Source organism: Opisthocomus hoazin, chromosome 6, assembly GCF_030867145.1.
Source record: "Opisthocomus hoazin isolate bOpiHoa1 chromosome 6, bOpiHoa1.hap1, whole genome shotgun sequence".
NCBI classification, from domain to species: Eukaryota; Metazoa; Chordata; class Aves; order Opisthocomiformes; family Opisthocomidae; genus Opisthocomus; species Opisthocomus hoazin.
The window spans coordinates 11,843,420-11,865,496 of record NC_134419.1 but is presented as its reverse complement, the minus strand read 5'-3'; the positions used below and the strand labels follow the sequence as shown (position 1 = coordinate 11,865,496).

The window sequence follows — 22,077 nt, the reverse complement described above, 5'->3', positions numbered from 1 at the left end:
TGATGTGGCACCGCGGACACCCACGCTGAGTGTGCGCTGCCCTGAGTGTGCACCAGCGCCTGTGTCACCAGGGCAGAGCACGAGCGGCTGTGTCAGTGGGACAGCTTCAGGGCTTGGCACAACAAGGACCAACCCAAGGACCCCCTCCCACCCCCCCCAGACCCTGCCTGTGCGGTGGGAGCAGCAGGCTCTCCGGCACATCCCCAGCTCCAGCACTCCTGCGCTCGCCGGTGGGGAAACTGAGGCACGGAGCAGCGTGGCGGAGGGGGTGAGCTGCCCGTGGCCACCCAGCACCCACGGAGCAGGGGCATGAACCAGGTCTGTGCCCCCACCCCGGGCTCCGGCTGCCTCCAGCGGGCAGCCCTGCACCGGCAAAGGGTCTGCCCCCTCCCCGCCTGCACCCTGGGCAGCTGGGCGAGGCCATAGGCTGAGAAATAAATCTTTTAAAATAAGCTTAAAAATATATATCTCTCTATAGATAGTTTCCCTTTGCAATAAATAAAGGTGGGGGGTGCCCACCCCAGGCCTGGCCCTTGGCACCCCAGGGCACGGCTGGCTCTGGGGATGCCCCCTTATCGGGCTGGGGGGGGGGGAGCATGAGGGCACCCTGTTGGGGCACCCCAGCTCGTGGCCTGGGTGGGGGGGATCCCAGGAGGAGGTGATGGGGAGCAGGCAGTGACCCCGCGGGGGGGAGCTGGCACGGCACCGAGCCTGCCTCGCCAGCGGCTCCAGAAACAGAGGGGAGGGTTAGTGCTTCCATTTCTGGGGGGGCAACAAGCCCGGGGCAGGGTGACCCCCAAACCCTGGGTGAGGGGATGCGGCACCATCGGCACGGCCCTGGGCAGGGGGACACACGGGCACGGCGTGGCCCGCACACAGCTTGCATAGAAGTGCCAGCCTGCCCTGCTGAGCCCCTTTGTGGGGGGATGCGGTGGGGCCAGTCCTCCTCGGCCGAGACCGGGGGGCATCGCCACTCCGGCGATTAGCAGCACGACACGGGCGACCCCGCTCTGCACCCTCCTGTGCCCACCGGGCGCCGGGGAGATGCTCTGCCCAGGAGTCGGCAACCTGCGGGGAGAAAGAACGGGTGGGGGGGTCAGCCGGGTCCCTCCAAAGCCACCCTGCACCCCCACGCTGCCGCGCACGAGCCCCGGGGTAGGGTGCCCGTGTCCCCAAGCTCACCTAGCGCCGGGCACCTGCCCCGTGGCGTCCCACGCTCTGCATCTCGAAGGCGTCGGGCACGGCGGCGCTGGGCACGCTGGGCTCCTCCAGGCAGTCCGGCTCGCCACCGGCCAAGCCCTCTGGGCCGAAGCTGGGGTAGGAGCCAGGCAGCGTGGGGTGCAGGGCCACCGTCACCGAAGCGGTGGCCGTGACGGTGGCGTAGCTGCCGGCGGGACCCCTGCAGGTGGGTGCTGTAGGCAGGCAGGGCTGCGGGGGGGGCTGGCCGGGCGCCCGGTGGGCACGGCTGCGGGCAGTCTCGGGGTGGCACGGGGCACGGCTCCCCGAAGGGCAGGGGGGGTGCAGGCTGCGGGCCAGGAGCCTCCTTCTTCCCCTGGACCTCCGGGCTGTCCTTGTAGGGCTTCAGCACCTGGAGGGGGGACACAGAGAATGAGGCCCCCAGCCACACCGAGCATCCCTCTGGCAACCCCATCAGCACCACAGGGGACTCACGAGCCCCTGTCCCCGGCTCTATCTGTGACCCTCTCCCACGCGATGCCGGGGGAGCCGGCGATGCCACGGCGGGCAGAGACACTCACGGTGATGCGTGGGAAGCTGGGGTCCTTGCCGGCCTCCAGCAGGATGTGTGCCGGGGCGGAGGGCACGATGAAGGGCCCCCGGGGCTGCCCGGTCCCACACCGTCCACGTAGCGCTCTGTGTCCGAGGGGTCGGGGAAGGCAGCAGGCCAGGCTGGGGCACGCCGGACATACAGCCCCCCGGGGCCCAGGCATGGGGGCACCGGCTCCGGTTGGGGCAGGCGGGGGCCGTTATCCAGCAGGGATGCCTGGGGAGAGAGGGGACAGCGTCAGAGTGACCGGGGACATAGAGGGATGGAGGAGCGAGGGGTGGCAGGGAGTATGGGGTGATGCGAGGATGGGGGGAGGGCTGCGTGGGGCAAAGGAGATACGGGGTGAAGTAGGGATGGGGGTCAAATGGGTCAGGGAGGGACAGGGGGAGTCGAGTGTGGGGTGAGGCAGGAATGGGGTCAAGCAAGTATGGGGCAAGTTGGATGTGGGGCAGAGAAAGTATGGGGGAAAGCAGGGATGGCACAGTGTGAAGGATGAGCTGAGGTGGGTATGAGGCGAGGCTGGGACCAGACAAGGCAAGGATGGGTATAGGGGGAAGGGGGGACAGGGTGAGGGGCAATGGGGGATCAAGGAATGTGGATATGGGGTTGGGGAGGGACAGGGAGAGGCAGGATGGGGGTCTTGTACCTCCGGGGGTGGCCCGATGACAGAGAGCAGGACTGGCAGCAGCACCAGCCCGTTGAGCAGCCCCAGCAGCGTCAGGATGGTGAGCACCGCAAAGAAGTACCTGTGGGAGCCGCAGGCAGAGCGGGTAAGTGGGCACAGGCACCATAAACCCCGTCCCGCCCCAAACACGGCTTCCCACACCACGCACCCCAGCCCCTCCATGTCTCCCCAGCCTCCACGCAAGATGGAGTGGGTGCCCTCAGCAAGACATGTCCTCGCCAGCTGCCCCACGTCCCCACTGCCAGCCAGGGTGGCTGCCACGCTCACCAGCCCCCGTTGCCAAAGCTTTTGGGGGGCAGCAAGCAGCTGGTTTACCCCCCTCCGGCACGCACCTCATGATGAAGTCAAACTCAGAGCTGGCCAACATGAGGACGCCCAGGAGGGTGGAGACAGCACCGTCCATCACAGGGGCGAAGGTATGCTCCAGTGCTGCGGCCGAGCGCACGTTCCTGCTCCCCGCCGCTGTCAGGAAGCCCTGCATGGAATGAGGATGTCACACAGGGCTCGTCCCTGCGTGCCACCCATGGATGTGGCCACCCATCGGCACACGGCCAAGGGGATGAGGGTGCCAGGGAGTGGGAATTGGGGTGCCCTGCAGTTGGGCAGGGGTCTGCCTGTGCTCACCAGGGCCACGTGGACGGTGAACTCCACGCCGATGCCCACCGAGGCAATGAGGATGACCACAGGGATGGCACTCAGCTTGATGCCCATCAGCCCCATGATGCCAAACAGCTCCCACCGCCATCATGGCCAGGATGGAGACCTGGGGGTGGGGTGGGATCAGTGAGGAGTGGCTCTGACCAGCTGTCCCATCTGCCCCTCCGCCTGGCATGCCTGATTCTACCCCTCCATATAGGGCAGCCTCACCCCATTGCCCCTTTTCCCTCTATTTGGGGTGTCCCTCTGTGCCGCCTGTTGGAGGTGGGCCTCAGCCTCCTGTGCATGGATGTCCCCAAACCCCTGCCCACTACACACGTTCCCTTCATAAACGGTCCCCCTGATCCCTCCATACGGGTCCCCCACTCATTGCCACCGTCCATATGGGTGTTCTCCTCACCCTCTTCTGCAGGGATGTCTCCAAGCCCCTGTCCCCTCCATACGTTCCCTTCATGAGCCAGGTCCCTGATCCCTCCATATGGGTGTCCCCCACCCACTACCATTTCCACATGGGAGTCCTTTCCACCCAGGGTGCCCCCGGCCACCCCACCACCCCATCCCCACGACGCAGGCAGCCAGGGCCACCCAGCAGCACGGCAGCAGGGCTGGATGGGTGCCACCAGGAGGGCAGCATGGCCGCTCACTCCCCTGTCCCCACGCATCGGGGTGCGTACTCACGATGATGCCGGCCGTCCAGGGGTTGAGCAGCAGCAGGGCGCAGACGAGGAAGGTGCAGGCCAGCAGGATGCTGATGGCCAGCAGGAACCAGTGGCGCAGGCCAATGTACTGCTCCCAGAAGAGGAAGGGGTAGCCGCTGGGGTAGCTCAGCACCCCGTGGCGCTGGGCGGCCTCCCGGCAGATGGCCCGCACGCTCTCAATCGCCTCCACAAAGTCGGCTGTGCGACGCAGCCCGCTCAGGTAGAAGGGGAACTGGGCGAACTCCAGCGGCTGGGCTGCCGGGACTGGGGAGGAGAGCACGGGCAGCGTGAGGCTACAGGCAGCACAGGTGGGCAGGTAGCATGGGGGCACCCCCCGACGCCTGGGCACCACGGGGCTGGGGAACGTGTGAGGAGAAGACCGGTGGCAAGGAGGAGAGGGTTCCTCTGCCGGCGGGAAGCTTGTGGGGTGGGGGGTCACAGGGAGCAGGGGGTTTCTCTGCAGGGGAGTGTTTGTGGGGCAGAGGGGGAGCAGCGTGGAGGGGCTTCTTTGCGGTGAGATGATCGTGGGCTGGAGCAGCAGCGTGCTGCTGCGTGTGAAGGGCACGGGGAGTGCGCGGTGGGCTGCTCCCGGTGTGGGATGCAGGGGGCTGAGTGTGGGGCACAGGGAAGCAGGGCAGCTCCTCTACCAGAGGACGCTGATGGGATGCGGGATGCGGAGGGTTTCTCTTTGAGGGGGACGCTTCCAGGGCAGGAAAGGTGCTGGGAGCCGGGTCCTGTGCAGGGGGTGCCGGGGGGCAGGAGGGGGCCGCGGGGAGGCCACCGCGCTCACTCACTTCGCAGGTTCTCGCCCGTGGTGTCGTACTTGTCATGGATCCACTCGGGCGGCGGGGGGTAGAAGTTGGCTTGGGAGGCGGCGAAGCCCAGGGGGTCGTTGCTGGCCCACACCGTCAGGCAGATGTAGAAGGTGTCGGGGGGGATGATGCCGTTCTCGTCCACCAGCCGCCGCGTGGTCAGCTACGGGGAGAGAGCGGGAGCGGGCGTGAGCGGGGCAGCGGGCGCAGCGTCCTCCCTAGCCCGGCTGCCCCAGCCCCCTCCCCACACACCTGGTTGAAGTTGAAGGGCTCCTTCTTGTTGCCGGTCTGGATGAGGAGCTTGTACGCCAGTGCCCCGTCCTCGGAGCCATTGCGGTAGCTGTCGTGGGTGATGCGCCCAGCTTGCCAGTCCCTGTCAAAGGTGGCCTGGAGCCCTGGGGACACAGCGTGGGGGGTGAGCATCCCATGAGGCACCCCACATGGCATCCCGTGTGCCCCAGGGAGTGTGGTGCCAGCGGGATGGGCACACAGGAACCCCAGGGGCTCAGCTCTGCATTGCTGGGAGTCTTGGGGACACTATGGGCCCACCCTCCAGCAGGGAAGGCATTCCCAGGCAAGAGGGAGAGGGTCCTTGGGCACAAGAGGTCATGATGAAGGGGGATGTCCCTCACCTCGCAGCCAGTCCTGAAAGTAGTGGAGCCACATCTTGGGCAGGTCACGGTTGCCCTCCCGCACCACGTACTTGACGGTGCTGAAGGCCTGGTGCAGGCTGAGCAGGGCAGCCTGGGCACCCGGGTAGTGGAAGCCGCCCTTGGTGATGATGAACATGTTGTAGAAGGAGAAGTACTTGAACTGGGCCGAGATGAAGGCGTGCGCCTTGGTGTCCCGCGGCACGATGTCCGTCAGGTAGAGCCCGTCATGCACCATGGTGGTGCCGTAGAGGCTCAGCCCCAGCAGTGCCACGAACAGCACTGCCACCCACCGCCTGCGGGGACAGCGGGGGGTGTCAGGCAGGGTCCCACGCCACCCACCCGCCCCGGGTGGCACCGCCGGGGCCGTCCCCACCTCACCTTGGTCCGGGTCCGCAGGAGGAGCGGGGCATACTTCTCCCGGGCAAAGTCAGCGAGGCTCCAGCGGCAGAAGGGCAGGGGGACACACTCCCGCCCGCCCTTGGCCTCGTCCAGCTGGGCCAGCAGGTCCCGGGTGGAGCTGGACGGGGCAAAGACCTGTGAGCCCAGGGGGTCGGTGGGGGGCAGGAGGATGGCAGGCGAGGTGCACACTTGGGAGGTGGGCGGCAGGACGGTGACAACGTGGTGGCCTGAGGGGTCACACCGGGTGAAGGCTTGCACGGTGGTGGTGATCTGGGTGCTGGTGGCCATGCCAGGGTGCCCGTAAGGGGATGGGTGGCAGGCGTGGTTGTCGTTGGCATCAGCAAGCTCCTGTGGTTGGATCTGGATGACGCGTGAGGAGCAAGGGCTGAGGGGAGAGAGGAAAGGAGGAGAGAGGGAAGGAGGAGAAGACGGTGAGGGAGAGGAGCAGAGTCACCCCGTGCTTCTGGAGGGAAGCCACACGGTCAGCCCCAGCCTGGCCAGCCTGGCACTGGTACCTGTAGAAGCAGCAGAGGATGTCGAGCCGGCGTTTCTCCCGGCGGTGCAGGTCCAGGCTCAGGATGGCAGGGAAGACGAATAGCACCATGGCGAAGTTGAACACCACAACCACCGCAGCCTGTGGGCGGGGGGGACATGTCAGAGTGGGGTCTGGCCATCCCTTCCTGCCCCCGCCACCCCATAGAGGGACCCTGGCCCTACCTGGAGGGAGAAGGCACGCAGGGCAGGGATGGGTACCAGGGCTGCCATGAAGAAGGCGATCATGTTGCTGACAGAGGTGAGAGCCACGCTGGTCCCCGTGCGCTTCAGGCACTCGCCCGTCCGCTCCTGCAGGGACAGACAGAGGGGGTGACGAGAGGGGCCGTGGGGATGCAGGAGGGGACCGGGGAGCCCCCGGGCAGGGCTCAGTGCTCACCTTGAAGGGGATGTGCTGGCTGGTCTCGGTGAAGGCGTGAGCCAAGAGGAACATGTCATCCACACCGATGCCAAGGGCCAGGAAGGGCAGGACCTGCCAGAGAGCAGCTGGCATCAGCGAGGGGACACAGCCGCTGCCCAGGAGGTGACCTGGCCACTCCACAGCCCCCAGGGTCCCACCACCCTCATGGCACCCGGCTCTTCCCCAGCACATACCTGGGTGGTAGCTGCATTGAAGGAGATGCCCAGCAGTGAACAAAGCCCCAGGCCAGAGGCCACGGAGAGAGCCACAAGCAGGACCCCGGCCAGGCCTACGGCCCCTTGGGACTTGGAGCAGTCCCACCGCAGCATGGTGACACAGGCGTAGGCCAGCTGGAAGAGCACAGTGGGTTAGCAGGGACAGGGGAGCGAGCGAGGGAGGGTGGGGGACTCCGAGAGGGGACACACGCACCATGAGGAGGTAGCCCCCAGCCACCCGGATGACGCTGACGTCGGAGAAGGACTTCATGATGTCGTTGAGCGTGGTGGTGGAGAAAGCATGGACGCTCTGCGTGGCGTTGGGCGGGATGGAGTCCTGTGCCAGCTGCCAGAGGCGCACCCCGTTAGAGGAGTCAGGACCCCCTCGCTCCCCAGTACGTCCCCCCCAGAGCCACCCAGGGTGTCACCATCGGCACGGAGGGTGACTAGCGATGCACCAGACCACACGAGAGCAGTGCCAAGACCCGTGGCTATGTGAACACCCGGGCACAGGCGGATGCCATGCACAGGCTCACCCTCGCCCAGCCCCACACGGAAGGCTGTTCCCGGTGCCCACCTCCACGAATTTCCTCTGCCAGGCCTCCAGGATGGCGCCTGCCTTCTCCTCGCTCCAGCTGATGTCGTGGATCTCGTAGTCATCCTTGAAGTGTTCAAAGAGCTGCCGGGGGCTCATGAGGAGGAACATGGTCTGCAGGGCCTCGGCGCTGGGGGACAGGCACGCACCTTGCTGGGACCGGCTGCAGTGCCCCGGGATGCAGGAATGGGTCCATCCCCCACCCCACAGCCCCCAGTCCCACCATGGACACCTAGGAGAGGACCCAGGAATCCTGCCCCCTGCCCTCCCCCTCGCTCTGAAGCACTCTCCCGCTCCCCCATACACTTGGCAGCCTCACACACTCGCTAACCTCGCACACGCTCCCAGACAGCCCCGCAGCCGCTCTTGCAGCCAGGGTGGGTTCCCGTGGGCACCGCATAAGGATGAGGGGACCCTGCCCCTACTCATCCCAGGGGTGAGTGCTGCAGCTGGGCCCCTGTGCTGTGCCTGGGGACGCCTGCACTGCAGCATTTCTCACCGTAGCAGCTTGCCCTTGGAGTCTTTGGTCGTGCCACCTAAAATCAGCTCTTCCTGCCAGCGCATGAACTTCCTGGAGAAGCCGTGGCAGCCCCCCGAGAGCTCAGCTGGGATGTCGGGGCTCTGCAGGTAGAGAGGGGCAGGTGTCAGGGATGTGGGACCGTAGGGCGGGTGGGAGAGCAGCAAGCCCCCACATGCCTCCTGGTCCCCATGGGCGGTGACCCACCTGCTGGCTCTGCTTATTGGGAGCACTGGGGGGGCACTGGGGGTCCCGGGGATCCAGGCAGGGCCGCTCCATGTAAGCCTGCCCCACCTCTGCCTTGTCCAGCAGCTCTTTGAAGCCTTCCAGGGATGTAAACTGCCCCAGTTCCTCCATCAGCTGCAGAGGGTCCAGGTTGCTCCACTGGATGTCTGGGCGGCCCCTGGGGAGAGAGCAGGACTGGGTTGACGTGGGATGCCGAAACCCACAAGTGGCACCATCACCATGGTCCCATCCCACACACGGGACTGCACCGTGCGGCAGGGTTGGCACCCACACTTGCCTGCAGGCACCCCACCGCCCCGTGGGTGCCCTTGCAGGCGGGGCGGGAGGACGCAGAGGGGCAGCATCAGTCCCTAGCGCATCCCTACCCCCTCCCGGGGCCGCCTGCGACATCCCCCGTGCCCTCCGCGGCGCAGCGGGCCATGCCCCGAGTCAAGTAGCGTGCCTGATCCTGTTAGGCTGGGACAAAGCGGGGGGGAGCCAGCCCCAGCACCCGGCCCCGCTTTGTGCGAGCAGTCAGGCCGATTACTGCCCGCGGGCTAACGTCTTGATAGAGGGGAGCAGGCAGGCAAGGGCTCCCGGCATCCCCTCCAGCCCTTCCTGCCATCTCCCCCCGCGCTGGAGGTTCTGGGGCTCAGGACAGTGCTGGGAGCTGGGTGTGGATCAGGTCCTTGGAGGTCCAGCAGGACCCCGTGGGACTTAGGTACCCGGGAAAAGGAGCTTTTCCACTGCCTGTGGATGCTCTGCTCGTTCCATCCCAGCCCGGGGTGCTGGGGGCCAGCCTTGCTCCGCTTCTTTTTTAAGACAGAAAAGGACACACAAAAAAGCCAGTAACCCATCCCAGCACTCCAAAGAGGGGAAGAAAAAGCCCCGAGCGAGTGTGGGCTCTGGGGAGAAACGCAGCCTAATAATTCATGAAGGCTGGCTGGGCCGGAGCCGGCCGCTCGAGATTCCCACATACCAACCAGAGCTGCTGCTGCTTCCAAAGAGAGCCCCTTTTATCTGCTTTCGCTTGCTTCACTGAGCCAGGGCAAATCCTTTTGTCTTTCCATAGATTGCTGCTCTTTGTTCTCCCGGCTCCCGCCCCGCTCACCCCTCGGTGTTAAAAAAGGGGGACCGAGTCCCCAGGGGCTGGCCGGCGCTCAGCCGGGGTGCCCACCCGGGCACCCGCTCACCGGGCTGCGAGGAGAGGTGGGTCCCACCGCTGCTGTGGGTGCCACCCCACCTGCCAGGTACCCCAGCACCCATCGCTGCCCACCCTGGTGGACGATGCCACCAGCATCTCGCTTGGCACGGCCAGCCCAGCCCTGCTCGATCCCGCTCCTGGCTGCTCCCCAAGCTGGAATGGGCAGAACCTGAGGTCTTGGGGGGAGGCAAAGCCAGCCCCCCAATCCTGGCTGGGGATGCTGCGGACCCTTCCCCCTCCTCCTGTCCAGCAGCAGCCTGAATAAGGCCACTATTTCATCTGTTTGGCAAGGGGCAGCTTTCAGAGCAGCATTAGCATGAGAAAGCGCGGGGCTTCGTTTGCTGACAATGCACAAGCCGCCCGGCTCTCCCGGACAAACACACGCGTAAACAGAAGGAATGTGGGGGGGGGCTCCCCCCGCCCAGCCCGGGGTCCCCAGCCCCACCACCGCGGTGCGGGGAGCTGGCCGGGAGTCACCCACCACCCACCCCGGCGGCACTGCGCCCTCCGTGTTGTCCCCGGGCACAGCTCAGGAGTGTGGGTGCCTCCTCACCACCACGGCACCCACAAAGCGCTGGGGGGGGGAGGAGCAGCCCCCAGGGACCTGCCTGGGGCACAGCCTCTGTCCCTGTGTCCCCATCCCTGGCTGGTGTGATGGCATGGCATGGCACAGCATGGCACGGCGTGGCATGGATAGGCAGCTCCTGCCGTGGGCTGCAGCCCACCCCGCAGCGGTGCAGCCCTGCTCATGGCACCAAGACCAGGCGGACGAGGACAGGGACCTGTCCCCGGGTTGCTGACCCAACAGGGTCAGTGGTGGTGGGACCATCCCGGAGCTGAGCACCACAAGGAGCAGCAGCGAGGGACCAGGGCAGCAGAGCCAGGCTGCGAGGGAAGGACAAGCACAGCCCCTCGGCAGCACCTCCAGCCCCTGCTCCCACCCGTGGCCCCCTGCACCCCGGGACAGACCCCGCACTCACGGGAGGTAGGCTGAGCCTCCCTGCAGCTTGGCTCCTTCCCAGAAGCAGTCCAGCGGCGTCAGGATCACGCAGGGGAACAGCTTCTCTATCATCTGCGGGAGCAGGAGAGGCAGGGGGCTCAGCAGGGATGGATCAGGCTCCCCCCCAAGCCCTGCTGGGCTGCCCCAACCTGCACCCTCCCACACGGAGCCGGCAGTGCCTTTGCGAGCCCCATCCCCACCACGGTCCATCAGCCCCCCGTTTTGCGGGGTCCGATCCCCCGTGGGGGGGCTCGCTGGGGGCACTCACCCTCTCGATCATGCCGTTCTCGATGATGGGGACACCCGACTTGTAGCAGATCTTGTTCAAATCCCACGATCTGGAAAGGCAGAAAGGGGAGTTGAGGACGGGCATCACCCCACGGGGGAAACGGCGAGGAGGTGAGAGGGGACACAGGCAGGACACGGCGGGGGTCCCTGTCCCCCCCCTTGTCCGGCGCCGGACTCACTTTCCGTACAGCGAGACCTGGACCTTGCTGGCGGCCAGGGCCGCCTCGAGGTGGAGCTGCAGGGCCTCCTGCGTCAGGATGTTCTCCCCATCCCTCTTCGGGGTCTGGATCAGCATCTGGGAGGTGTAGACGGACTCCTCGCCCAGCTTCTCCTTGGTGTAGCGCAGCTCCTGGCTCACCCGGCTGCCCGCTGCGGAGGGGACCCCGATGCGCCCCATCAGTGCCAAGGCTGGCAGAGCCCCCGTCCCACCAACCCGTCCTGCCCATCGGGATGCCCAGGGAAGGAGACCGGCCGGAGCGAGGAACCGCAGCATCAGATGGCATCACGTCAACGGGGGGTTCTTGCCGTGGGGTTCCCCAACTGCTGCATCCCCCGGGCGCTTGCACCCAGAGGACCCAAGCGGGGAGCACCCCAGCCCACACCAGACCAGGCATCCCCCTTCCCACCAACCCGGGTATTTCCAGCCTCAGAGCGGCTCGTTGGCTTTGCTTTCCGCAGAAAAACCCCACGGACAGATGGCCGGTGAAGCAGATGGGACACATCCTGCCCCCTCCCACCCGCGCGCTGTGGTGGGTGCTGCAGATGCCCAATGCAGCCGGACCCCGACGCGGCGAGCAAAACCAGGGACACCCCACCCTGTCCCTGCCCGGCTTCTCCCTGGCACCCCAAGGCGGGCGGCGTTTTGGCCAGGGCAGGGAGATGCGGGCACCCCCGAATCCCCACAGGTTCAGGCTGCCCCGGGCGGGGTTTGGGGACAGGGGAGGGACACGGCGTTGGGGAGCTCTGTGGGACCCCGCTCCTCCCGCCAAGACTCTGGGATCCATCCTCGACGTCAGCGGAAGAGCTCCAAGCGCGGAGGGACTGAGGTTTCTGGGAGAAGCCAGCAACTCCATTTGCAGCCGCCTCGATGCGGAAGAGAAATCCCTCCTCACCCCAGCAGCACGGCTGCCACCCGCCCCTGCCTGGCCTTCTGCATGGCGTAGCAGCGTCCCAGGGACAGCCACCCCCGTCCCCATCCAACAACGGGCTCCCACGGCTCGTGGCACAGCAAAGGGGGTACGACACAGCCCGGAGGAGGGTGGGAGGCCGATCCTGAGACCCCCTCCCTCAAGCGCAACGCCCGGCTGCCCAGCTCCCAGGCCCTGCCCGGGAGGGGGAGGCTGCATGTGCCCCCCACCCCAGTGCCACCCACCAGGGATGCCCCAGGGTGCCCGGCATCTGGGCGTACCCCGAGGCAGTGCTGCGGGCAGGGGCGACGCCGGCTCCTGCCCAGCCCCGGCTGCTGGGGAAGAGGGGGGGGTGTCAGGATCCATCCGCACCGGGACACTCCCTCAGCAAGAGTCGGGGCCCCGGCGGGCCTGGCCCCCCGCCAGCGCCGAGGAGGCCGGAGCGAGACCGCAAATAAAGAGCAGAATCTTCCCTTTTAATGACTTATTATATGGGTTGGTGTTTTTTGGTGGTTTTTTTTTTTTTCCCCCTGCTTTTGGGGAACGGGGAGGGCGAAGCGTCTTTATTGTTCCTGGCTGGGCTGGGGAGCAGCTGGTGTCCATCAGATGCCAGTTGGGATGGAGGTTGTGCCAGGGCCGGGGGGGGCTGGGGGGAACACGGCCGAGGCCTTTGTGTGTGTCAGAGGGGACGGCAGCGCCTGGGGCGAGGAGACGAGGACACAGGCAGGGTGGGTGTCACGAGGGGGGGAGACAGGACACCCGTGCCCTTCGCGGCAGGCTGGGAGGTCGGGCGGGAGGTGCGCTGAGCTGCTCTGATCTCAGCCATGCCACCCACGCCGAACGCGGGTGGGCGGTGGGACACGGCGGTTGGGGGGGTGGGGGGGTGCCCAGCATGGCCGCCGCTCCCAGGGGACACGTCCTGTGGGGCCCCACGGACATCTCCACCCAGCCTGGCCATGGGAGGAGCTGCACATCTGCAAGCCCCCCAAAAAATTAAAGAAAGAAAAAAAAAAAGAGAGAAAATAAAAAGCCGTCCCTTGTAATTACTGTTAATTTGGAACAGGGCACTGCGAGCCGTCAGCAAGCTTCAAAGGCCGTGAGGAAGCCTCAAATTCCAACACCCTAATTAACCAAAGAGCAACATGAAAAGACAAGGCAGCGCACACAGGGCTGCCAAGGACACTTCAAACGGGCGCGCGTCCGCCAGCCAGCCCGGGAACGGGGACGGGGCCGGGAACGGGGCCGGCAGCAGGGCCAGGGCAAGACGCCCCACGCCGCACGCAGCCCCCTGGCTGGGGAGGGGGCCGGAGGGGCGCCCCGATACCAACAATGAGCATGTTAATGAGGAACTGTATGTAAATTCTTTTTTTTTTTTTTTTAATTCCAATTAACAAAGGGAGCCCTTGGCTTTTTCATGCAAAGGGCCCTCTGGTTCCAATCAGGCGCCCTGGTCCTGCTTATTAACAGCCTGCTCCGCTCCCCGGCAGCAGTTGGCTTCACACCCCCCCCAAGACCCCCCGCTGGGCAAAGGGACCCCAACACCCTCCAAAACCACACGACAGGTCCCCAGAGGCAGCCGTGCCTTACATGAGCATCCTCCCTGGGGTGGGCACCACTTCTGGGTACCACTGGCTGGGGATTTCATGCCATGGGGGTCACGGGCCGCAGGCACGCAGCAGTGTGGGCTGGAGGGTGGATGGGACCCCATGCCCAACCGCACCCCAAACACCCAGGGGTGCAGAGTGGGTTCCCACCGTGCCCAAGTTGGGAGGGCATGGGTGCCGGGGAGGGGATGGGGTCCCGACGGCGAGGGCGGCTGCGTGTGCGGCTACCTCCCGCCCGCGGGCCACGCCGGGGGAGCCCTCCCCGTAATTACAGCATCCGCTGCAAAATTACAGAGCAGGGCGGGAGCCTCCCTGCCCCCTTCCCGGCCACCCTGCCTGAGCCACCCCCCCCCTTGCCACCGCTCCCCAAACCCTCCTGGCACAGAACCCACGGCCATGGCCGCAGCACTGCAGCCGGCTCACTCTCACCCAGTGGGACAGGGTTGTGCCCTCAGCTGCCCCAGTGGGTGCTGGGACCCCTTGCCCCGTGCCAAACCAGCCCCCCCGCCAGCCATGGGCAGCTGGGGTGGGGGGGAGGGGTTGCTTCTGCTCCCAGCCAGAACATACCCCCAGCCCCTGCGTTGCCCCCCTGCCCAGGAAGGGTGGGGTGACCCAAGCTCACCCCACATCCCCCCAGGGGCTGCCAGCACCCCCTGGACTCAGCTCAGAGGGTCTGGGATCAGAGGACCCCATGTCGGGTCCTGCTGCCCCTGGCGCAGCTGCAAGCCCCCCGGCACAGGGCTGGCCCCCACGCAGCCACCTCTCCTGGCGTGACAGCAAGGGGACATCCCGCCATGCTTGCTCAGGGCCAGAGGTGAGCAAACCCCATGGGATCTCTGTCCCCAAGCGCCCATGGGTGGGTGGGGTTAGCATGCCTGGGTGGCACCGGGAGGGCAGCGGGTCGGGGCAGGCTGCCAGCTCCACACTGAGCCCTCCCTGCCTGGCAAGGGCAAAGCAGCCGTCGGCGAGGGAAGGCCATGGGAGGTGTTGGGGAGTGCAGAGAGGCACTGGTGTCCCCCCAGGAGATGTCTGCTGCTGCAAGGACCGCTCTGTGTCCCCACAGGGTGGGTGAAGGCTGTGGTCAACAGGAGTGCCACCGCTCTGCTGATGGACCCTGCCAGCAGCTGCCACCACCGCCCGGGTGACCCGGGTGGGACAGCGTGGGAGGGAGGGGAGCACATCCGGGTACATGTCCCCGCTTGGCCTCCGAAAGTCAGGCCCTGTCTTCCTGCCTGGTGTAAGGGGGCTATGGGACATGGTGACAAATGTCGCAAGTCCCAGACTGGGTGGGTGCAGGGGGGATGCTGCAGCCCTGTCCCAGCGCCACACTCCAGCTCCAGCTGTGTCCCCAAGCGAGGGAAGAAGGGAGGGGAGAGGGGGGTGTCCCCTGAGGAGCAGCCCCCTTTCCACACCGCATCCCAACGCTACAAACCCCATCTCAAATCCACAACTGGAGGGGGGGGAAGGTCACGCCTAGATCCCCTGGGAAAAGCCATCCCCACGGGGACACCCCCCCCTGCATCACACACACCCCCCCCCCCCCCTGCAACGAGGGGGCAAACAGCAGACCGGGAGCCGATGCGGGGGTCCCCCCCCGAGCATCCCCCGGCCGCCCGCTCCCCCGCGCCGAGCGGCTCGCAAGCCGGAGGCCACCTCGGGAGTGTTGTGGGGCGGATTAGCGGGATTAGGGCGGCAGTGAAAGGACCCATGCTGCTCCGGAGGAAGTCTCGCCCAGGGCACGCTGAAAGAGCCATTTTTACCTGTCCCGGCCGCTACCGCCGGCCTCGCCAAACGCCCCGCGGCCCCGTCCTGTCAAAACACGTCCTCCCGGCCCCATTCACCCCGCGGGGGAGGGGGGTCGAGGCGGGGAGGAGGGGTCCCGGCAGCGCCCAGGGCTCCGCGCTGCCCCCGAGCCGCCGCCCGGTGAAGTCCAGGCGGGCGGCAGAGGGGATGGAGGGGGGGGGAAGCCTTCCAAAAGCCAGCGGTGAAGGGGGCTGAAAGGGCCCGTTTTGGGGCCGGTCGGCCCCGGCCAAAACGCTTTTGTTTAAACGGCGAAGCTAAATTAATGTCTTTATTACCCCCAAATCGCGGGGCGGCGGTTCCCAGCGCGGGGAGGGGGTTTGGGGGGGGGGGGGGGGGGGCAGGCGGGAGCTCGCACCGCCACGGCCGGCACCGAGGGGACAGCGCGACCCCCGAAAAAAAAAAAGGGGGGGGGGGGGAAGGGAGAGGGGATTCAGTTGGGAACTATTCACCGCTAAGACTCCTGTCAGCATTGACATAAATTTCCACTGGTGTTGGCATTTAGGCATTTGCTATTTCCATATGTATAGGGCTGCCTGTACTAATTATGCTAATCACCCCCTCTGTTGGCTGCTGTGAAAAATGGCCACATTAGGCACTCCACTGCTTGCTAATGTCACTTAATGTGTGGTTGAAACATACATTCATCCCCCTCTGAATGGTGAAATTTTTCCACATTGCTGGCTTCATTCAGGCAAGAAATGAATTTTTTGAACTCAGACCACTTTTCCAGGCCCGAGGGAGAGGCAGATAATAAAACCCTCTTCTCGGGCCCTGGCGCTGCCCCCTCCCAGCCGCCAAATAACATTTAAAAACGCAAAGAAAGAGCCCCCTCCCTAAGCCCGTGGATATGTTTAAGTTTAAAAAAAAAAAAGCCAAAAAACACAAAAACACACACCAAAACACTTTCTAGGAATTAAAAAGAAAACATATATATATATAAGTTGAGAAGCAAAGCAAAATGGATAGGGACAGATAAGCCACAGCCATCTGTAAAGAGTCTCCCGGTCTCTTTGGGTTAATTAGCAAAATTTTCCAGCCCGAAAAAGCTGACTGAGCTGTCAAGGAAGGGAAAAGCAAAAGCAAGAGGTTTTGCGCTCGCCTCCCAAAGATAAATAAAGGCAAACTGCCCGCGCCCCATCTGCGGGTGGGCGGGGGGCTGCTGGGTGAGCCCCCCCTGAAGAAAGGTCCTTTCAGAGCCAGCCCGGGCTGCGGGGGAGAAGGTGCTTTGGGGCAGAAGGCAGAGCCAGGCAGGCGGGTTTTGGGGATAACGGGGACCTTGGCGCTCCATGGCAGCTACACCCCAGCTGCCCCTTGCTCCTCTGAGCCCCCGAGGATGGGGGCACAGGGTCCCCAAGGACACTCAGACCCTGCAAACAGAGAGGACTGCAGGGTCCCAAAGGAAAAATCCCACCAGGCCAGGTAGGAGGGTCCCCAGGGCAGCGCCCCATGGGGCGATACCTGTGCCACCACACACGGGATGGAGCAGGGACCCTGTCCCCACAGGACACCCATCTGCGGATGAAGCAGGGACATGGCAGCCCAGGAGCCGCCCCTCAGGGGCGAGGCCGGCTCAGGCCGGATCTCAGCGGGCATCTCGCTGCCCCCGCTGCAGGGACAAGCTGCCATCAGAGCCCCCCATGCTGCCGTCACCAGCCCCACACCCCAGCTTTGCCCACTCCTTGCTCAGCCTCTGCACCAGTGTCTCACTCCACAAAACCCACCCGCCAGCAGCAGCGAGACCACCCACCTCTCCCCATGCCCACCCAGGAATGGCTATGGCACCCCGCTCCGTGCCACAGCTGCTGCCCCACAACCCCCGTGGGTCCCACCACGCACAGTGGGGACAGGGGCTGGGAAGAGGGGCCATGAAGACACTCTCCCCAGGGCGGAGGCAGCGTGGGCAGGGTGTTCGATCCCCATCCTTGGCTTTCCATGGCAGCTTTCCCATCCCTGATGCCCCTCTCTCTGCAAAGATGGGGCCAGCCAGGGTCTCCTTTCCCACTGGTCCCTGCCGTAGGGGGAGCCCCAGGCTGCACCCCAGCCCGGCCCTGGATGCCGGGGGGGGGACGCCCTGTACCAAGTCCTGTTGCAGAGGTCAAGGAAGGACAAAAGCTATTGCCAAAGGGGTTGAGGGTGTCTCGGCTTCATGCCCCAAGCTGGGAATAAGGCAGAAAATTCCCCTCGCCCCCATACCACGCATCCCGTTTCACGCCACGGGCACATTTGCGATGTCCCTGACCCCTCCAGGAAAGGGACAGGGTCTTCTCCGGGGGCGGGGGGAGAACTCAGGAGCTCTTTGAGAGCGCGACGGCTGTGCGGGGCGCTCGGCTGTTCCGGTTAGGAATTAACCCGGCCTTCCTTTGAACCAGCCCTCGGCGCTATAAATCAGGCAGACCCATTCACCACCCAGGGATCTGCCTGCCCAGAGCTGGCCGCCCTGGCCCCTCGGCCCTGCAGACGCCCTGGGAGAGCCGGGAACAGCTGCCAGGTGTCTAGAGGTAACTCAACACTCACCGCTAGCCGGGATTTCAAAGCCTCCGAGTGGCTAATTGCTTCGGAGGAGCCTAATTGAACATTTCCACAGTCGAGTCCAATTTATGGGGTGACACGGCCTCCTTCCATCTCCCAAACAGGGATGCGGGTCAGGCATAACCTCAGGACACTGCAAGCACCCCCCCAGCCAGCCCCCGGGGCTGAGGACAGCCCCCCAGGTTGGGACAGGGGACCCTGTGCTTTCCCACGGTGGCTGGGGTCACAGCCCAGGCTCAGAGGGGCCCATCAGGGGACCTGCCATCAGCTGACCCCAGCCAAAGCAAGGCTGCCCACCCTATTCCACTGGGCAGGGGGATCACAGCAGCACGGTCCCTCCATGGGAAGCAGCTCCCTTCTCTTCCCTCCCCTGCCCACCAGGTCCTCAGCTCCCGGAGGGCTGAGCTCAGCCTGCAGCGGGGACAGCCCGGCAGGAGGTCACGCTCCGCTCCTGCGGGACTGCGACCTCACCTTCGGCGAGGTGGTTTGGGTTGGAGCATCCCTCAGCCTGGCTAGGCAGAGGCAGGCGATCGGGTATAGACCAGCTTCAGGGGGTCATCAGAGGCTTCCTGGAACCTTCAACCACCCTGCCTCTGAGCTGGGGCCTAAGCCCTAGGATGATGGGACCATGACTCCCCGTACACATGCCCTGCCCCTTAGACAACCCACGGCACTGCATCGGGGCCGGGACGGACCACGCTCCCGCAAACATCTCCTCACACACACCCAGAGAGGACAGGAGCCAGGGGTCCCCTGGCACCCTGGGGATCCCAAAGCTTTGGAGCCAGGCTGATGTGGCACCAGCTTTGCCAGCCCAGGGCAAGAGCTGCGCTGCCTGGAACTGACACAGCAGTACCAGGCTCACTGCAGTGGGACACACACACTCCCCCCCAACCACCCTGACGCACAACCTGGGATGGGAAACAGTGGTGGCTGAGAAAAATCCCAAAGAAGCTTGAAGTGCTCAGTATCCAACAACACAGTCCGGAAAACTGTGTCTGGCTCCTGAGGGGCAGCCCAGGCCCTCCTGCTCTCTGATAACGTGCATCCCCACACCAGCAGGATGGGGTCCAGAGATCAGGGAGGGCCGGGTACACTTGAGGACACCAGGAGATGCTTCAATCTCACTAGAAAACGCAGAAGCAGAGGCCAGTGGGGGAGGCAAGGACCCAAAGACGGCCGTGGGGAAGGGAGGCAGCCCCACAGCTAACACATGAGACTGAAAGAACCGCTGAAAACCTTCCTTCCACGTCCTGACCCACGCATGCCCGCCCGGGACGCCGCAGGACTAAAGCCACCCCAGCCACATCATCCTTGGTGGTCTCAGGTAGTGCCAGCGCCTGAGGACAGCCTCCGCCAGCACGCTGGGGCTGTGCCACCCAGGAGCAAGGCACGGAGGGGTCTGCCCCAAGTGCGCACTCCCAGGGGCAGAGCCCTCCCAGGAAGGCCAAGGGGGGGGCCTCTGAGCAGCACCCTGCAGACACCCCCAGCATCGCCCGTCACCCCCACCCCAGGCGCTACAGATCCAGAGCAGCGGTTGTGTGCAGACCCCAGTGCACCCATCACTTGGGAAGGGGCAGGACAGCCCAGATCAGCCGTGTTTCACAACGGGGTTAAAAAAAAATCCAGCTCCCGACACCGAAGAAGATGCCCCAGCCACGAGAAGGAGCCAGCTCCTCAGAGAGGGCCCTGGCACCCACCTTACAGGCACACCGCAGCGTGGGGGAAACATCTCCCACCGGCAGCCGCAGTCCCTCCCGGCCGTGCCTGTGCGAGCAGGGAAACACGGTGGGGTGCAGAGCGTGTGTGCAAGAAAAGCCGGGCTTCTGGGCACTTCAGCCATCCCCAGGCTCGGCCCCTTCCCCGTCCTGCTCTCCACCCCGATGAGCCACAAGCCCCGTTCCCCCCCCAACAGCAACAACCACAGCCGCTTCCCTGGCTCTGGCTGCGCTGAACGCCGACTCCTTGCAACCCCAAAAGCACACCAAAAATCCGACAGCCAGAGCCGCGACCCGGAGCAAGGGAAGCAGGAAGGGAAGGCGTCCCTCCTCCAGCAGCCACCGCTCAGGCGCCTGCCGGACCGGGAGGTATCGCTGGGTTCCTCTGCTACGTGTTGCAGAGGGAGGAGGTGATGGAGACGAGATCTGGGGGGGCACAAACACCCCTGGGGAGGGGGCAGCAGGTGGGACAGCCGGGCATTCCTGGGCAGGGGGGCGTCCATGCATCTGTGTGCAAGCAGCGAGGAAGCGCGGAGCCTTTTTTTTTTTTTTTTAAATAAGAAAAAAAAAAAAGGGGGTGGGAGAGCAAAGTTGCTTCTATTGTTGAACCAAATCCAAGAGTAGCTGAGGACCACACAGGGAGCCGGGCGTGGGGGAGGAGGCAGCGCTCCCGCACAAAGATGGCTGACACCCCTCCGCTGAGCAACATCTGCCCCGGCACAGGACCCCCGCCGGGGACCCCAGCCTGGGAGAGACCCCCCCCAGCCCCGGCCAGGGCCTGGCAGGGCTGTGGGGGAGAGCGATGCGGGGTGCTGCCCCCCCCCCCCGCCCCCAAAGCAGGAGGGAGGCGCAGGGAAAGCGAATCCCAGCACCGGGGAGCGGAGCTGCGGGGACAGGGTGGGGTGGGGGGGAAATATATCCACGCTGGGGTTTATTAATAACAAAGGAGGGGGATCCGCCACTTCCACTTGGAAACGGGGATTTCCTCCTGCCTGACCCCTGCCCCTGCCCCGTCCCCGCCGGGCGGGGGTCCCGAGTCCGGCAGAGCCCCGGTGCGGGGCTGCGACCGCCCCCGGGGGCTCTTCCAGCAGGGCGGGGACGGGGTGTCCACGCGTGGGGACTCGCACGCTCGGCCGGCGCCAGACACCACCCCCGCCGCACGCGCCCGCTCGTGCGGGGACGCGACCGCACCTCCGCGCCGAGACACCCCCCCATCCCAGGACACGCGTGGGGGTGGGGGGGGGCCGCTTCGCCTCTCAGCCCCACGCACCCGCGGCCCCCTCCTCCTCCCGCCCCGCTCCCGCGGCTGTCACCTGCCTGCGGGCCGGCCCCGCACCTCCGCGCCCCGCGAAGGGGGGGGGGTGGTGTGGAAACAGGACACGGGGGTCACGCACAAAGCGGCGGGCGGGAGCGCTCCCACGCTTACCTTCCACCCAGAGGTGCTCGATGTCGGTCTCGACGGAGGCCACCCGCAGCCCCACGGCCAGCGCCCCGAAGACCAGCAGCCCCACGAACAGCACCTTCCCGCAGTGCCGCTGGATCCGGCAGCCCAGCGCGAAGAGCAGCGCCTGCAAGCGGGCCCGCAGCCACAGCGGGGCCCTCCGGCCCGCGGCCCTGCCCTGCGGAGGGGGGGGACGACGGTCAGGCCGGGAGCGGGGCGGGGGAGCCCCCGCCCCCGGGGGAAGCGGCTCCCGCGGCGGGGAGGGATGCCCGCGTCGGCCGCTCTCCGTGGGTTGCGAAGCGGGGCCGGGAGCCCCCCGCCCCCCCGGGCGGGGAGCGAGCGGGTCGCCGAGGCGCGGGGGCACCGGCGCGGGAGCGGGCGATGCTCGCCGCTTACCTCGAGCAGGGTCTTGCGGCGGGCGGCGCGGAGCGGCTCGTCCGGCATGGCGGGGGGCGGCTGGCGGGGCTGGGCACCCCCCCGTTATGTGGGGCCGAGCGCGGCGGCCCCCATGCGCGCGGCGGGGCCGATGCCGGGTGCGGTGCCGGTGTGGAGGGGCCGTGTGTGCCGCCGGCCGCCCGCCGCGCCGCTCTAAAGGGGAGGCGGGGGCGGGGGGCGCCGGGGCCGCGCCGCCGCCGCCGCTCCCATTGGCCGCCGCCGCCGCGGCAGCGCCCATCGCCGCTGCTAGGCAACGGCGCGCCCGCCGCCGGCGGCCACACACGGCGGCACCCCCCCCCGCCGCCCCCCCGCCGCCCGTTAGCCACCCCAAGGGATGCGCGGCCCCCCCTCAGGGGCCGGGTGTCCTCCCCCAGGTATCCCCTCGGCGCCTTTTCCCAAGAGCAAACCACCCCCCCCACCAAGAGGAGGGGGTCCCCCCGCCCCCAGTGCCAGCTGCCCTCCCTAAGGGCCACATCTTCCCCCAGGGCCACGGTGGAGAGAGGGAGATGTCCCGCTCTTTGGGGGTGCCCCCAGGCGCTGCCCTATCCCCTGCCGCGGGGACCCAAGCCGAACACGCCAGGGCTGGAGGCAGGGGGGTGCAGACCCCCCGTCTGCGGGGCAGGGGGCTGACAAAAGGGCAAGGGGTGAATGGCACCAATAACTTGTGGGGCAATCAGGATTATTTCTCTGCTTGTTTTACACCCTCCTCGGGTCTTCGTTGGACAGCCCTGGTG

The 22,077-nt window shown here is 66.1% G+C and overlaps 1 protein-coding gene across 1 annotated transcript; it reads right to left on the bottom strand.

Annotated features, from left to right (window-relative positions):
* Nucleotides 1-979: 979 nt before the first annotated feature.
* On the bottom strand, nucleotides 980-21,437 carry PTCH2 (patched 2). The gene is given in 27 exon segments (XM_075424626.1): nucleotides 980-1,068; nucleotides 1,183-1,398; nucleotides 1,400-1,588; nucleotides 1,758-1,855; nucleotides 1,858-2,002; nucleotides 2,433-2,532; nucleotides 2,804-2,946; nucleotides 3,096-3,206; nucleotides 3,208-3,234; nucleotides 3,807-4,090; nucleotides 4,621-4,801; nucleotides 4,891-5,033; nucleotides 5,271-5,584; nucleotides 5,665-6,075; nucleotides 6,206-6,324; nucleotides 6,408-6,533; nucleotides 6,622-6,714; nucleotides 6,837-6,992; nucleotides 7,072-7,203; nucleotides 7,435-7,582; nucleotides 7,952-8,073; nucleotides 8,177-8,372; nucleotides 10,379-10,470; nucleotides 10,667-10,736; nucleotides 10,866-11,055; nucleotides 20,894-21,086; nucleotides 21,305-21,437. Coding segments are annotated over 26 exon segments (4,047 nt in total). The 5' UTR covers nucleotides 21,353-21,437; the 3' UTR covers nucleotides 980-1,068.
* Between the last annotated feature and the right edge of the window lie 640 nt (nucleotides 21,438-22,077).